Source organism: Aspergillus neoniger, assembly GCF_003184625.1.
Source record: "Aspergillus neoniger CBS 115656 unplaced genomic scaffold BO87scaffold_8, whole genome shotgun sequence".
NCBI classification, from domain to species: domain Eukaryota; kingdom Fungi; phylum Ascomycota; class Eurotiomycetes; order Eurotiales; family Aspergillaceae; genus Aspergillus; species Aspergillus neoniger.
In genome coordinates, this window is record NW_020291136.1 from 251,729 (window position 1) to 266,742 (window position 15,014).

Consider the following 15,014-nt stretch of genomic DNA (forward strand, 5'->3'; position numbering starts at 1 on the left):
GCTCAAAGGGGGTATTACAACTGTAGAAAGTGAAAAAAGGAGGACGCGCAGAGTCACGGGAAATCTATACGGTCGAAAGAGGAATCGGAGATGTGAGAAGCAGAGCAATGAGCAATATCGCCAAGGAAGATATCCACCGAGGATGCGCCGCAAATGCATGAATCAGAGTAGCCGGACCCATTTCGCTAAATGTTGAACCTCGCAAGGAAAGGAAACCGCAGTCGACTGCCGTTCTATCGGGCTGTCCGTGACGACGGATGAGCATAACGCTGGATACCCCGGCTCGACAGCATGGACGGGGTGGGGAGAACGAATGGCTCTGAAAGTGAGGCAGATGATCGACCGCCGACCCTTCCGACGGGCGGCATTGGAGGAGACGTATCGTATAGGTAACCCAGTGGCTGACCCATCCGGATCGCACTGAGCACGTCGGTGTAGCTCCCTCGCTCCCCGGCTTCCTTCAGCCACTGCTCCCAATCCTCGTCCAGTGACACGTCTGCCCCCTGCTCGCGGGCCGCGGTCGCCGCTATGAGGCGATGGTTCAGCTCGACTCCGCAGCTTTCCATTTCGTCGTCGCTTGAATCTTCCTCCTCTTTCTCTTCCACAATGCAATCGATCCCCCGGTCATCGATCAAGCTGCTGGTAGAGCGCACGGTCTCGAATGTCACCACCGGGTATTCCGGTTCTGGCAAGAGTTCATCCTCTTCCTCCTCCGTCTCATCCTCGTAGTGGACCTCGATCGATGGGAGGGGAGAAGGAGAAGCGGGTCGAATATTGTCTGCCGTAGTATCGCGGACTTTGACTCCCTCTTCCTTCTCGTAACGCTCGCGAGCCGATTTGGTGCCCTCCCAGCGGCAGAGGGAAGAGATCTCAGTCTCCGTAAGACCGAGCTCGTCAAACGCCCGGAACAGTCTTCGGTGCCATGGAAAACGACCGAGCCTCATGCGGTGTGGACCGTAGGAATAGTCAAGTCCCGGATACTGAGCCTCGGGGCAGTCAAGCGATCCATAGAATGTGGATGTTTCGACTCGAACTTCGGGGACCAGGTTGCGGGTAATATGTGCTGAGAATGTAGCCGGATCACTCGCGCGCGGGCGCGGAAATAATGTGCTGTGCACTATTTGGGCCAGTGAAGGCTTATGCATGGTGATGGTGATGGCGGTGTTGACAGTAAGAGTTGGAGACGGGGAGCGTTGATAAGGGACGGAGGTATGTAGTAGTATACCAAGGAGAAGTATAGAAACAACTCGGAAAGAAAGGGATGTTGATTAAAAGATGGGGGTGAAACTTGGAATGTGGAAAGGAGGGGAAGGGAATAAGTGAAGGCTAGTAACAATAAAATAAATGAGAGTTTGGTCGTTCAATAGCGGAAAGGCAAGGAATGAATCGAGGGCAGGAGATGCAAAAAAGGGACTGTGAATGCAAATAGATCTGGTTCCGGACGGGGGGCCGTTGGGGATCGTCGGGCAATAGTGGAAAACGGGGACGGGCTAGAAAAGGAGATATGCCGCGATGCAGTCGTCAGATCTCGCCACGGTTTCAGCCACGGCCCGCATTCAAATATGCATTAGTGAAACGGTCGTTAAGGCGGGTAGTTATGATTGCTTAAGGGGAAGGCCGACGCAGAAAAGGCATGCCTCCACCAGATCAACACATGGAAACCCGGTCCACACGTGGGTTCAAATTGAAGATGAAGATGAGGGTGGGTATGGGACGCTGATGACGATGACCCCCAGACTCTATTTATCCTCCTTATCGCTTCGACTTTGGGATCGTTGGGCTCTTGGTGAGAGGTGTTGTAACACGCCAAATGTCTTGACTTCAGGTACCGTTAGGACTCAAAGCCTAATGCGTCAGTTCTTGTCACTTAGAAGCCTAGTAGTAAGAATGGCCCATGGTGATGACGATGATGATGATCGCTGTCGTCCGTAGGGCTGTTCCCGATCCAGGGAAAAGCAGGGAAAAGAAAGCGTTAGTGATAATTTCCAGAAAAGAAAATCAAGCCCGGGTTGGGAAAAGCGAAGGATGGAGGTGATCATGTTTATATATCAGGCCAGGAGTCTTTTGGTGCCAGTCGGGTGACACACACTGGGACAGACCGGACCACGCATGCAAATGACCAGCGCATAGGGGACGAACTGCGTGGAGTCGTGAGTTAGCCAACCTAAATCCGTGACAACAGGAGAGATCCATCGAAGGACGAGTTGTCCGCCTCTCCCAATAAAGTCGAGCCATGAATGGCACCGAAACCTGTGCTGGCGAGCGGGTCTTGACGCCCACTCGCCTCACAGTCATTGCCTGCAAGGCCACTTGGTCGCGGGCAGGGCTTTCTCTGCCCGTTGGCTTTCACGCCGGGGCCATGTAGGTACTTGCCCTGGAGAGCCCCGGATTATACCATGATAGGATCAGGACAATTTTTCTCACTCGTGGGAGGGAAGGCCTAGACAAGGGGGTGAGCAGCTGCCTGTTGATCCATCAGTAACGGGCCGCGGATGGGCTGGTCAGTGAGTTTCTTGATGTGCAGAGAGATAGATGGAAATCCTCTTGTCTGGCTGCTTAAGACTAGGGTCCGGGCAAGTGGCGGTAAGATTCAGTAGCAGTAGTACTTGGTAGATCGGGCAGGCACAGCAACCTCATCATCATCGTCATCCAATGGTGCCAATGAGAAAACAAATCATCTCCTCCGTCACACTTCGAGTTGTTTTCTACTTCAACCATCGAGTTGTTCACCGTCTCGTAATATTTGTCGGTCACGTGTATACACGCTCCCAATAGGGAAACCACGGCCACCACAACTGCCTCTTCTTTTTCCAACTTCTCGTCTCTCTTTCCAACTCATCATCATTATTGTCATCGTCATCATTTCACATGCCGCTTTTGTCGACGGTACACTTCTATCGCCCCAGGATGAATTAAGTTGCGTGCCGCTCCAGCCTCCGTCCATTGTGACGCAACCACGTCTAATAAATGTCGACCTTCGATGGGTTTGTCCGGGGTAGGTGTATACTTCCGATCCCTCGATAAGCTAAGTCTGCTCTCTAATGCACTGTAGAATTTCCCTCCATTCAGAGTAAGAACTTGGTAAACTCCCGATAGGTGAATATCAACTCTAAAAAAGTCATGCAGTTGACTACTTCCGCAAGAATCCAGACAGGCCGCCTCCGCTCGCCTGTTTTCTCAGCCATGTTCACAGTGACCATCTTCAAGGGCTGGAGTCATTTAGAACTCCATTTATATACTGCTCTGCAGCGACTCGAGAGGTGCTTATCGCTCTATAATCTGCCGTAGCACAAGCTCATCTTCTCCCAGATGCTCCTGCGTATCGAAAAGTATCCTCATCGTATGAACTTTAGCAAAGGGATCCTAGAGTCCCGGAAGCTGCATTACAAGCATCTGTCTAAGCTTCTGGTATGTATCTTAAACCAGTGTCATTATAGTAAACTCACTGGCACAGAGGCCAATCCCGTTGAACACGCCAACGGAGCTGGATCTCACCCCACGGCTGTCAATCAGAGTCACTCTGTTCGATGCAAACCACTGCACAGGCGCAGTAATGTTTCTGATAGAGGGGAACGGAAAGGCTATACTATATACTGGCGATATTCGCGGTATGTAGTCTCTTCACTAGCTTCCACAAGCTTATTTCCTTGCTAATGGCCTGTAGCTGAACCCTGGTGGGTTAACAGCATTATCCGGAATCCGGTTCTCGTCCCCTATACCCTGGGAATTAAGCAGCTAGACAACATATACATTGACAACACCTTTGCCCGTCCGTCGCATGTATGTCATACCTTTCCATCAAAGGCAGAGGGCTTGAAAGAACTTCTGAACAAAGTCCAAGCGTATCCAGACAGCACTACATTCTATCTTCGGGCTTGGACCTTTGGCTACGAAGAAGTCTGGATGGCACTGTCAGCTGCCCTCGATTCGAAGGTGCGTATTGTTTTCTACAACAACCAAGCTGTTGTGCTGATACAACCAGATCCACGTGGACCGATACCAAATGGATCTATACAGGTCACTAGCCGCACGCGGTGTGAACGACGCTCCTTTCCTCTGTGGATATGAACTTGGTAATCGGTTCGTTCCAGGCTGCCTTAGCGAGGATGAGAACTCCCGCATCCATAGCTGCGAGCCAGGCGTCCACTGCTCCGCGGCTGCGTCTCAAGACACCGTCCGCATCACGCCAATTGTGACCCGCACAAATGATGGCTCAGAGATGCCCGAGATCGGGGCTGGCGGGGGAGGCGGTGATCTATACCAAGTCCATGAACTCGAGCTCCCGGACCAGTCGGCACTGGAACAGTTAGAAAAGCTCTGTTCCGAGCGCATTCAAGATACTAGTACACTCTCTCAGACGAGACAGGCTCTTACCGACGCTTTCCGATCAAAAACCAAAGCACTATCTCTTGACAACTACGGAATGAAAGAAGCACATGACTTGCCTCTAGAAGACCTCGTGGGCATACTGAGTCGTGGCCGTCCTGATGACGATACTACGTCGAGCAAAATGAATCAGCACACACATCTACGAGACAGACAAGGCAAATCCCTCTCCAAGAACATTGTACGTATTCATCATAAACCTCTGCCCTTAAAATACTCTCTAACGTCTATAGCACTTCCCCTACTCCCGCCACTCCTCATACTCCGAATTGTGCCATCTCATTTCCGCATTCAAGCCCAAAGATGTACACCCTTGCACAGTCGATCCTGTGAGCTGGGACGAGGAAGTATCCATGCAAACCCTATTCGGGTACCTCTGCAGCGCGAGTGGATTCGCCCACGACCAGCAGATGCGGGACCTAACAGCAAACGATCCAGAGATACGAGCAAGAAAACGAGCCCGCTACGAAGCTTCCTTTACAACACAGTCCAGCCAACAAACATCCAGCATGATAGACAGCAGTATACCAGAACCATTCCAACCAAGCCACCCTCCACCCCCAGAAGCCATCTCCGATCCACTGTCCTCCTCAGACCGAATCCCCCTTCCATCGTCCCTTGAGCCAATCGAAGAACCCACCCCAGTACCCACGAACCATCCTCTCGTCATCCCCACCCCATCCCCAGAAACCGCAAAGACACGCCGCGACGAGATCCGCCGTGCCTGGCACATGCTCAACAACGCCGAGCCCTCCGAGCGAGCACTCTACCAGCTCGACCCCCTCCCTTCTTCTTTGGCCGAGAAAGAATCTGAACTACCTAAGTCTGAAATCGCTCCGACCCCGCATCCTCCACTAGACAACCCACCTCATACTACAATAACGGCCAAACACATCTCATCAATACAAACACAAACATCCTCTTCCATTATCAACACCAACCCAGACCCCCAACATTCACCAACATACACTCAGCCCTCAGCCACACCACCACACTCAGATGACAATGAGAACCAAACCCAAACCCAAACGAACAGCCAATCCAGCGAACCGCTCTCCTTAGCATCATCAACATTCGAGTCCCAGGAACAGGAGACAAGCATCGAGCAACAACGACAACAGGATGAAGAAAGTATAATACCCAACTATGACGGCACAGCAGACCATATCACTCCTCATTATCGTCATCGCCACCGACAGCAAAGTCTTCGACGATCGGTACCAGCCCAAATCCGCCGGGACGCATATCTAGCCGCGCGAGCAGATAGCTTTGAAGCGTGGGCGGCAGTTTCGCTCATATCAACTGGGGATAACCATACTGAAGAAGAGATTGAGCTCTGATTAGGTCAGTCATGCGGTCTACATACATATCATAATGCTTCATGTACTATAAGGAAATAAGAGAAATAAATGCAATTCATGTCATGCATGGCTCATCACGTAAGTAAGTCAGGTCAGGTCAGGTTACTATATACAATCCTCCTTCCTTCCCTCCTTCCATCTCATGCATTAATCCTACCTACCCCCTTCAACCAACCCACCTAAAGCCTTTCATAAAATATCGTAAAAAGAAGAGAAAAGAAAAGTCTATACATAAGAAGAAAAGCAAACAACCCAAAACATCCACCCGAAGAAGATATCTTTGCTTAATAAACGAAGTAATCCTGTGTCAAGGGCAGACTGCCTGCCGGTTCGGCATCGCAGAGCACACCATCCGCCTCGACACGGTAACTTTCCGGGTCGACGTGCATCTTGGGCATGATGTCGTTGAATTTCATGTCGGCTTTGCCGATGTTGCGGCAGTTTTTGACGGCTTCGACGCGTTTTTGCAGGTTGTAGGATTGGACCACGCCTGCGTCGAGGGAGGCTTGGGAGACGAAGGTGATGGATGTGGAGGGGACGAGGGCCTGGGGGTTTTGGTTAGTGATGAGGGGGTTAGGTTTGGAGGGCGGTGGTGACTTACGCCGAATTGGGGACGCATGATGACCGGTTGGACGGTGGGGATGGATGCGTTGGGGTCACCCTGGTTTTCATTAGCATGTGGGATTTTAGGAGTTGATTTACAGTAGTGGAGACGTACCATCACTGACACGGCGATCATGCCACTCTTCACCACCTGCGTTGGCTTCACACCAAACGCGCTGGGCGTCCACAGGACGAGATCGGCGATCTTGCCGACCTCGATACTGCCGATCATATGGGACATACCCTGCGCGATGGCCGGGTTAATGGTGTACTTGCTGACGTAGCGCTTCACGCGGAAGTTGTCGGCACCGGTGCCTTCATCCTCAGGCAGCGGGCCGCGCTGCTCCTTGTTCTTGTGTGCGGTGTTCCACGTCCGCAGGATGACTTCACCGCAGCGACCCATAGCCTGGGAGTCGGAGGACATCATGCTAATAGCGCCAAGGTCGTGAAGAACATCTTCAGCCGCAATGGTTTCGGCACGGATACGAGACTCTGCGAAGGCGACGTCCTCGGCAATGTTCTTGGACAGATGGTGGCAGACCATAAGCATGTCAAGATGTTCATCGAGGGTGTTAAGGGTGAAGGGACGGGTTGGGTTGGTACTACTGGGGAGGACGTTGGGGTGCTCCACGACCGAGATGATGTCCGGAGCGTGACCACCTCCGGCACCTTCGGTGTGGTAGGTGTGAATAGTGCGGTTCTTGAATGATTCAATGGTTTGTTCAACGAAACCGGATTCGTTCAGCGTATCGGTGTGAATCATGCACTGGACGTCGAACTTGTCGCACAGGTCGAGGCAGCTGTCGATAGCGGCGGGCGTAGAACCCCAATCTTCGTGCAGCTTCAATCCGGCGGCACCAGCGTAGATCTGCTCCTCGATGCTTACGCCACCGCAGTCGTTACCTTTACCGGTGATACCAACGTTAATCGGCAGACGGTCGCAGGCTTGGAGCATCTGGCGCATGTGAACGGGACCAGGCGTGCAAGTTGTGGCATTGGAGCCAGTCGAAGGACCGGTTCCTCCTCCCAAGAACGTTGTGATACCCGAGGCGAGCGCCTCATCCACCTGCTGGGGGCAAATGAAGTGGATATGAGTGTCGAAACCACCAGCTGTGACGATCTTGTTTTCACCTGCAATAACATCGGTGGAGGAGCCGATAGTCATGCCGGGGGTGACACCATCCATGATATCAGGGTTTCCAGCTTTACCGATACCCACAATGAGTCCATCCTTAATTCCAATATCGGCCTTGAAGATACCAGTCCAGTCGATGATCAGAGCGTTCGTGACAACGGTGTCCAGAGCATGCTCCGTAGACTTTTCCGAAGATTGGCCCATGCCATCTCGAATAGACTTGCCACCGCCGAATGTGCACTCGTCTCCATAAGATGTGCAGTCCTTCTCCACACGAACCCAGAGGTTGGTCAGACCCAGACGCACGAGATCACCAGTAGTAGGGCCAAACATGCGCGCATAGGCCTCACGATCCATCGAGAATGGTGTAGGTACCAGCGCGCTATCGGCAGTAGGTTCGGGAACATGGGCGAAGTTCTGCACTTGCAGACGGGCCATGATCTCCTCGGCACGAGCAAGATCGACCTTGCCGGACGCGATGCAGTTACCTCCACGGATAACCTGGTGGCCTCCAATTTCCACGAGCGTAACCACCTTGGTGTCTCCGGGTTCGAATCGTACCGACGTACCAGCGGGAATGTCGAGTCGATATCCATAGGATCGAAGGCGGTCGAAGTGGAGCTGCGGGTTGGTTTCGATGAAGTGATAGTGCGAACCGACCTGGATAGGACGGTCACCCCTGCTCATTACCTTGAGCTTGATTCGCCTCCTTCCCTCGTTTAGGACGATACGTTCGTTCTTGACGGGTATTATGGCTCCGGGCGTCTTCTCGGGTTCGTAGTCATCCGGGTCGGGGTCGGGGAAGGCATCTGCCGGGGGAATGGGGAGGAAACTGCCGTAAAGAGCCTTTTCAAGGTCTCCATCGTCGCTACTGATAGGGTTGTGTACGGTCACGAGATAGGTACCGGTGGTGAATGTTCCTTCTACCTGTAATTCGTACAGGGTAGAAACGACGGAGGGGAGAACGTGCCGGCGACCCAGCATGCTCTTTCCGATAGACATGAGATCGGCTACGGAGTATTGTCCATCGCGGATCAGCTGTAATCGGGGAACAGGAGTTAACAGGGATGATCAAGGTGAGTTTCTCGGGGTAGTGGGCTGTTTACCTCCTGCAGGTTGGACGAGATCAACGCCTACCAAAGGTCGTCAGTCATGTTTCCAGCAAATCACGATGCGCATGAACTGGAGCTAATATGCAACATACCGCAGCTTCGGCATGGTTGAGACGAATACCGCGAGCCAGTCGACGCTGAGCCAGGAAGCCCAGCTGAGAGATAACGAGCTTGTCAAGCTAGAGAGAAGAGCAGAAAGTCAGTCACTCCACCTAATTCGAGCAGTTTAGTGCGGCAAATGATGTCGCAGCATACCTCCTTGGGACTCAAATGCATGCTGGGCTGGCAGTGAAAATGCCCTTGACTTCGAAATCACAAACGTCCGCGCGGGACCAAGAATGAAGCAGCGGACCCAACCTCCGACGCAAGGCGGGTTTTCTGGGGGTGGAAAAGGTGGGCGGGCAACAATATGAGATGTCAGATAGCGAACGCGGACTTTGTTGTTATTTTGGAGAAGTTGACAGGCCAGAATGGACCAGGGACGCAGGCTCGGGAGAGGAATTTAAACGCCACGGCCGGGGGAGAAAAGGCGCGCCGGATCGGGAGGTACAAGTGGAAAAGGTGGGGATATCCAGACATTCCATCTTTGGCATCCTCATACTTTCGCGAAACGAGCGAAGCCAAAGGCCCGATAAGCGGTCGGCAGCTGCTGATAAGCATGACATCGACCTATGGCAGCCCGGCTTGGACCAGGTGACTAACGGCTTGCAGTCAATCGGGAAACTTCGCTTGGAGTTTTGGACTGAACATCGGCACTCGCCGGCCACTGCAGCCTCCACTTCTTTCCCCTTTCAGTCTAGTCGCTATCAGTTCGCTTCAGCCCAATATGTACCCCGGGGAATGATACCACCACCGTAACATCTATTTGAGCTAGTATCTACATTCTACATGCTGCTACTGGACTAGTCAATGTATAAGCTGTCATTTAGGTTGAAAACAAGCTTTTTCTTTTTCCTTTTTATTCCTTTTTTTTTGTCTTCCATTCAAATTGAACTACCAATGACCCAGCCCCAACTGCATAACACCCCGCAAAGCGCAAAACAGTCAAGACGCCAACAGGCCCTAGGAACGTAAAAAAGATAACACAGCAACCCCAATAGCAATAGCTCCCAACAAATCAATCCGCAATATGCTACACACACAAAGAGTAGTCATATAAAGGGACAAAATTTACATCATGTAGCAACTACCAGTGGCAGTAGACAGGCGCCCAATTCCAATTTGAACACCATACCTTCTCCAGATCAAGATCACCAATCGCCTCATACTGGTCATACTTACTCCTCAGCACCGGCCTCGCTCTTGCGCTTCTTCTTGGTGGCGCGCTTGTTCTCGCCACCTGCAGCCTTGCGAGCAGGGGTCTCTTCCTGCTCCTTCTCCTTGCGAGCAGCAGCGCCACGCTTCTTCTTCTCGGGAGACTCCTTCTTCTTCTCGCTGGGGGTCGGTGCCTCCTTGGCAGCAGGCTTGCCCTCGCTGCGACGACGCTTGGTGCTGCGCGGGGGAGTGGGCTCCTTGACCGGCTCGGGAGAAGACTCCTCCTCGGACTCTTCCTCGGATTCCTGCTCCTCATCTTCAGACGCCTCGGTGGCCTCGGCGCCCTCAATACCTTGGTGCAGCTGGCTGGCAGCCTTGGCATCGTCCGAGTAAGGGAGGCCAGCCTTGTAGGCCTTCACCTTCTCCTTGTAGATGGCAAGGTTGTCCGCATACAGCTTCTTCCAGACCTGTGCGCGAATTAGCAACGGTGCTTTTCGTGATCAAAAGTGCAAGTCGACATACCTCCTTCTGGGGTTCAGGCATCTCAGCCCAACGGCGAGTACCCTCGTCAGAAACCTCCTTGGGCTTGGCATTGGGACCCAGCTCCTCAGCAATACGGGAGCGGTTGTGCTGCATGTAAAGGAAGAAGGGAGTCAAGGCGCGCTTGGGAGCGTTGGGGTCCGGGGGAGCACGCTTGCGCTTCTTCTTCTCGCCCACTTCGGACTTGGCGCCAGGGCTGGTAGCGCGCGCACCAAGCAGACCAGACTCATACAGGGAGCTGGTGATGCCGGTGATGCTGCTGATGTCCAGAGCAGTGGGGGTGCGACCCAGGACAGTGTCGGCATGGTTGAGGTAGGCCTTGGTCAGCTCAGAGACCGCGGCCGACAGTTGCACTAGGCTGGAGACAACCTGCGAATGAATTAGTGAGGCTTGTTGGGGAGCAGCATGGGCGACGGTGCGGATGCCGGAAGTGATGGTATGGATGGCAACGGTAGCACGGGAAATGGGCGCCACCAGCGCCGGGGCAGGCGCTGCTGATGGCGCCCGCTCTGGAGATGAGCGTCCGCGCCGGGCCATGGGGAGTGGAAAAGGCGTGGCGCGAAACCAAGGAAATGCGCGGTGCGATTACAGAAGCGAATAAGAGGGCAAACAAAGGGAAATCAAAGCTGAAAAGCCAGCTGCAAAGGAAATAAAGCCAGAGAATTCTAATGCGAACACCCAAGGAATGGTACAAAGCTGGGTTGAGAGGGGAAATGAAAGCCAAAGGCGTCGCGCAGAGCCCGTCGGGGCGGCCTTTTGTTTACGGACGCGTGGTGGTGAATTTTGGGGGGTGCGAGGCCAGCGCAGCGCCCGTCCACCGTAGCTTAAGGGAAGCAGTCGGCAGGCCGCGCGCGCGCGCCGGAGGGCAAAACGACGGAAAGAAAAGATACACCAGAAAACCAAAATTTACTTACACTGTCGCGAGTGCGGGTAAAATCTTCAACGTTAACGGTGACAGTGTCATCCCTAGCCTTGGAATCTTCGCGGCGAGACATGATGGAATGAGCAGACGGCGGGGGGCGGGCAACCACACCGAAACGATTAATGGATGAGATATGGGGGGGGCGGCGAACACAAGTAATGTTAAGGAAGAAGGGAAAGGAAGGGAAGGGCGATGACGGGAAGAAAAGAAGATTTTTCGCTCGCTAGCGGGGTCCAGTTTAGCGGGACGAGGCCTCCTAAATACTGCCCCGTTCGCCGCTGGCCTCCCCTCGCTGTTTTGGGCTTAGGGAACTCTTCTTCTCTTTCTTCGGGCTGATCGTCCCTCCCTAATCATAGTGGCCTTTAGGGGGTCTGCCTTCCCTAAACCTGGGCGACTGTCTTCCCCCCTCCCGGTGTCTCTAGAGGGTCTTTCCCACTAATTCTCTCAGGGAGGAGGGGCCTTCCTGGTCTTCCACTCTTCTGCTGCTGCTGCTGCTGCAGGGCCCCCCTTGGCACCCGGGCCTAACCTGTTAACCTGAGCAACCCCTCCTCCCACAAACCATCGCCCTGAAACTCGCTGAAACCCACTACTGTACTGTAACCCGCCACCTGCCCATCTTCCCCCGAACCCTTCCGGTGCAGCAAGCAAACAATCCCATCCCCCTCTCTCAGAACCTATGTACCCAACTTTGACAATCCCATTGAAGAAACACCAATCTCAACAACATAGAACTCAAAGATAGGTTAAAAATAACTGCGCATTTGTCGCATAACATCAGACTATTCACAAAACTCATCAACAGCCATCCCAACACATATATATACCCAATCGCATCCCTGAAAATGTAGATGACAGACAGTACTTACTCCTCATGCTGGTCAGCCACCCCACACCCGGCGCATCCGCGTAGCTGCACACCCACACAGTAGTAGTAGTAGTAGTAGTAGTAGTAGTAGTAGTAGTAGTAGTAGATGGTCCATCCCACGCAACCACCCCCAAACCCTGGCAAGTTACTTAGCAGCAACAAACGAGCCTACTGCTGTGGCTACCCCGCGCGCTCTGCCGCACCAGCACTCCTCAATCTTCTTCCCCCGAGTAACTGAATACTACGGGACGGAAGAAATCTGCATCCTCATACAGCCTGCTGCTGCTGTTTATCTACCATGATGATGACACGCGGGCGCGCATCTTATGATACATCATATTAGTATTATGTGGGTATTTATTTTGGGTAATTCAAGATAAGAAGATGTTGCCTGATCTTCTGACATGTTTTTGATCTTCTTTTTGTTTCAATTCATTTTGAGTAGCTTTCTCAGTAGTTGGTTGATCTTATTGTTGGGGTTTGGGGGATATATTTCAGTTAGTACCAGTAGTACATGGACTTGATTGTGGTTGCGCAACAGCTCTTTCGATGATCAACACTTACTACTACTTAGTAAAGTACTAGTACTTAGTGCCCTTTCTAATAGTGGCTACAAATGCCACATATACCGGACATATATATATATATATATATATTTACTATTAGTAGTACTGGAATTCCGAGGAGTTACCGCTTTGCTAGAGTAGTAATAGCAGCTAGTACTATTGGTCATATAGGAGCCTGTGAAGGAAGGGTCTCTTTTAGGCACGATGTCAATACTAATATCATTGCTTGAAGTGAAGACGTATATAACCTGTGCATTCTTGCAGTGATTGATTCAATAAACAATGGCTTCATCATTCGTTTGGTGTTTAGCTACTGGTGCTGAATTTGCTTTTGCGGGGCAGGGCTTTGTTTACTTTTCTGCGTAAGCGCATGGGACGCCTTGGTGCTTGTGCTTGTGCTTGTGCTTAGTAGGTCCCCTGCTTATCGTGGTAGTTAGTGAGGGGCTGCTTACTCCCCGGAGATACCTCTCGCGCGCTACTTGACAGATCAGGCGCGGCATCTGTCTCTTGTAGATTACGATATGAATTTTTGTGTTTATTGCAAGTAGGTATACATTCTACACGCTCAAATCGTTCTATAATGACATGGCATGTTCTTTCTTTCCTATCAATGATTTATTCTCTCCTCATGTACACCCCATCTAGAACTTGAAGACCTGCTCCTTAGAGTAGCCCAGCTCCTTCAGGATACCGGACAGCTCGCCCTGGTCCGTAGGGCTGTTCTTGGTGCCACTGATGGCCTTGTACAGGCCGGGGGGACCGCAGACGAAGAGCTTGATGTTCTCCTCCTTGGGCTCGGGGAGGACGGTCTTCAGGAGCTCCTTGCTGATGTAGCCCTTGCCGCCGGTCCACTCCTTGGGAGGGTTGTCCAGGACGTAGAAGGCACGGAAGCGGCGGGGGTAGGTGTTCTCGAGCTCCTCGAATTCCTTCTTCAGGAGGATGTCCTCCTCCTTGACGTTACCGAAGACCAGGGTGACCTTGGTCTGATCCTCGGGGTTCTTGAAGATCTCACGCGCAAGCTGGTACATGGGGGTGATACCGGTACCACCAGCGATCAGGCAGATGTGGTTGTGCTTGTTGGTCTCCCAGGGGTACTTGACGATGGGGCCCTTAAAGTCCAGGCGCTGGCCGACGTTCATACTGTGCAGGTGCTCGGACATGGGTCCGTTGGGGTAGACCTTGACGACAAGGTCGATGTAGCCGGGGGTTTCTGCGCCAAGTCAGTAAATGTCAAAAAGTGTTTGAGGCTGGTTTGTGAGAGCATACCCTCATCGCTGGTGGGGGTGTAAGGGCGGATGACAGCCTTGGCGTCGGCGGGCTTGAACTTGGTCAGGAGGGCAGCTGCGCGTTCATGAGTAGGAATTCCGGATGGTTATTTCAGAGCAAGACGACATACAGGCAACCTGGAGGCCGGAGACAGCTTCCTTGTCCTCGAACTCGAAGCGCAGGCGCTTGGTGTTGTGGTTCAGGACCTCAATCTCGGACAGCTTCAGGTCAAACCATCCTTGGTCACCACCCTTGAAGACCTTGGGGCGGTCGACAACAGCGGGGGCCTCAGCGGTGGCCGAGTTGTAGCGGTAGAGACCGACAGCGACACCGGTGATACCAACGGCGGCGTAGATGGGAGCCAGGGAAGACTTGCCCTTGGGCGCTTCCGTGGAGTACTTGCGGAAGCCCTGTGGTAAGCCGGAATTAGCACAAAATTCGGTCGTCGGTAGAGATCGGGAAGGGCGAAAAGGGTAGGAAAATGACAGCGCTCAGGTGAAGAGGGATGAAGCATACCTGCTTGAGGGGCTGAGCGCAGCGAAATGCTTGACGAGCGAACATTTTGAATGAATGACAGACACCAATGCGTGCTCAATGGGTGGTGAGAGGAAGAGGGAAGGTCAAGGGAGCAAGAGCGGAGGGAAGAGGACCTTCGGCAAAGGTAATTACTAGTCTCAAGCTCCTCCCTCTCGGACTCCGAGACGCCGTTTCCGCACATGACGCAATGGGGCCGCTCGCGTGCCTGGCGTTTTACTAATTACAAACTGACATTTGATGGACATCTCCATCTCTATGTAACTCTTGTCGATGGATAAAGAATTGAAAGTCCTCTATACTGGGGTTATATATCTGGCCTTGTGAACCGCACACTATTATAGAATTCTCTTGAAATAACCCCAGACAGCCTGATGGCCTGTCTTACTGGCCTTCCTTACAGAACATATACTACCTGCAATATGGCCGAGCGCCAGCGGATAAATTCATATCTGGAATCGAACCCAGTT

At 52.5% G+C, this 15,014-nt stretch overlaps 5 protein-coding genes across 5 annotated transcripts; 1 reads left to right on the top strand and 4 right to left on the bottom strand.

The window, feature by feature from the left end:
* Positions 1-20: 20 nt before the first annotated feature.
* Positions 21-1,328, bottom strand: BO87DRAFT_227577 (uncharacterized protein). Its single transcript, XM_025618736.1, has one exon. It carries the CDS (start codon positions 1,143-1,145, stop codon positions 234-236), a length of 912 nt encoding a protein of 303 aa, XP_025482125.1. The 5' UTR covers positions 1,146-1,328; the 3' UTR covers positions 21-233.
* Positions 1,329-2,671: 1,343 nt separating this feature from the next.
* Positions 2,672-5,779, top strand: BO87DRAFT_329600 (putative DNA repair protein). The gene is made up of 8 exons (XM_025620266.1): positions 2,672-2,995; positions 3,053-3,070; positions 3,127-3,260; positions 3,310-3,408; positions 3,455-3,608; positions 3,665-3,933; positions 3,983-4,567; positions 4,620-5,779. The coding sequence occupies exons 1-8, from the start codon at positions 2,968-2,970 to the stop codon at positions 5,724-5,726; spliced, it is 2,394 nt and encodes a 797-aa protein (XP_025482126.1). The 5' UTR covers positions 2,672-2,967; the 3' UTR covers positions 5,727-5,779.
* A 38-nt stretch (positions 5,780-5,817) lies between these two features.
* BO87DRAFT_456985 (urease Ure) lies at positions 5,818-9,186 on the bottom strand. Its single transcript, XM_025628767.1, has 6 exons — positions 8,853-9,186; positions 8,690-8,776; positions 8,592-8,618; positions 6,466-8,523; positions 6,349-6,408; positions 5,818-6,292 (listed from the first exon to the last, which is right to left on the bottom strand). The coding sequence occupies exons 1-6, from the start codon at positions 8,871-8,873 to the stop codon at positions 6,032-6,034; spliced, it is 2,514 nt and encodes an 837-aa protein (XP_025482127.1). The 5' UTR covers positions 8,874-9,186; the 3' UTR covers positions 5,818-6,031.
* Positions 9,187-9,573: 387 nt separating this feature from the next.
* BO87DRAFT_374334 (HMG-box) lies at positions 9,574-11,524 on the bottom strand. The gene is made up of 3 exons (XM_025622762.1): positions 11,306-11,524; positions 10,374-10,760; positions 9,574-10,318 (listed from the first exon to the last, which is right to left on the bottom strand). Exons 1-3 carry the CDS (start codon positions 11,384-11,386, stop codon positions 9,875-9,877), a joined length of 912 nt encoding a protein of 303 aa, XP_025482128.1. The 5' UTR covers positions 11,387-11,524; the 3' UTR covers positions 9,574-9,874.
* Positions 11,525-13,277: 1,753 nt separating this feature from the next.
* BO87DRAFT_374335 (cytochrome b5 reductase family protein) lies at positions 13,278-14,629 on the bottom strand. The gene is made up of 4 exons (XM_025622763.1): positions 14,527-14,629; positions 14,141-14,420; positions 14,011-14,085; positions 13,278-13,954 (listed from the first exon to the last, which is right to left on the bottom strand). Exons 1-4 carry the CDS (start codon positions 14,569-14,571, stop codon positions 13,386-13,388), a joined length of 969 nt encoding a protein of 322 aa, XP_025482129.1. The 5' UTR covers positions 14,572-14,629; the 3' UTR covers positions 13,278-13,385.
* Positions 14,630-15,014: the final 385 nt, after the last annotated feature.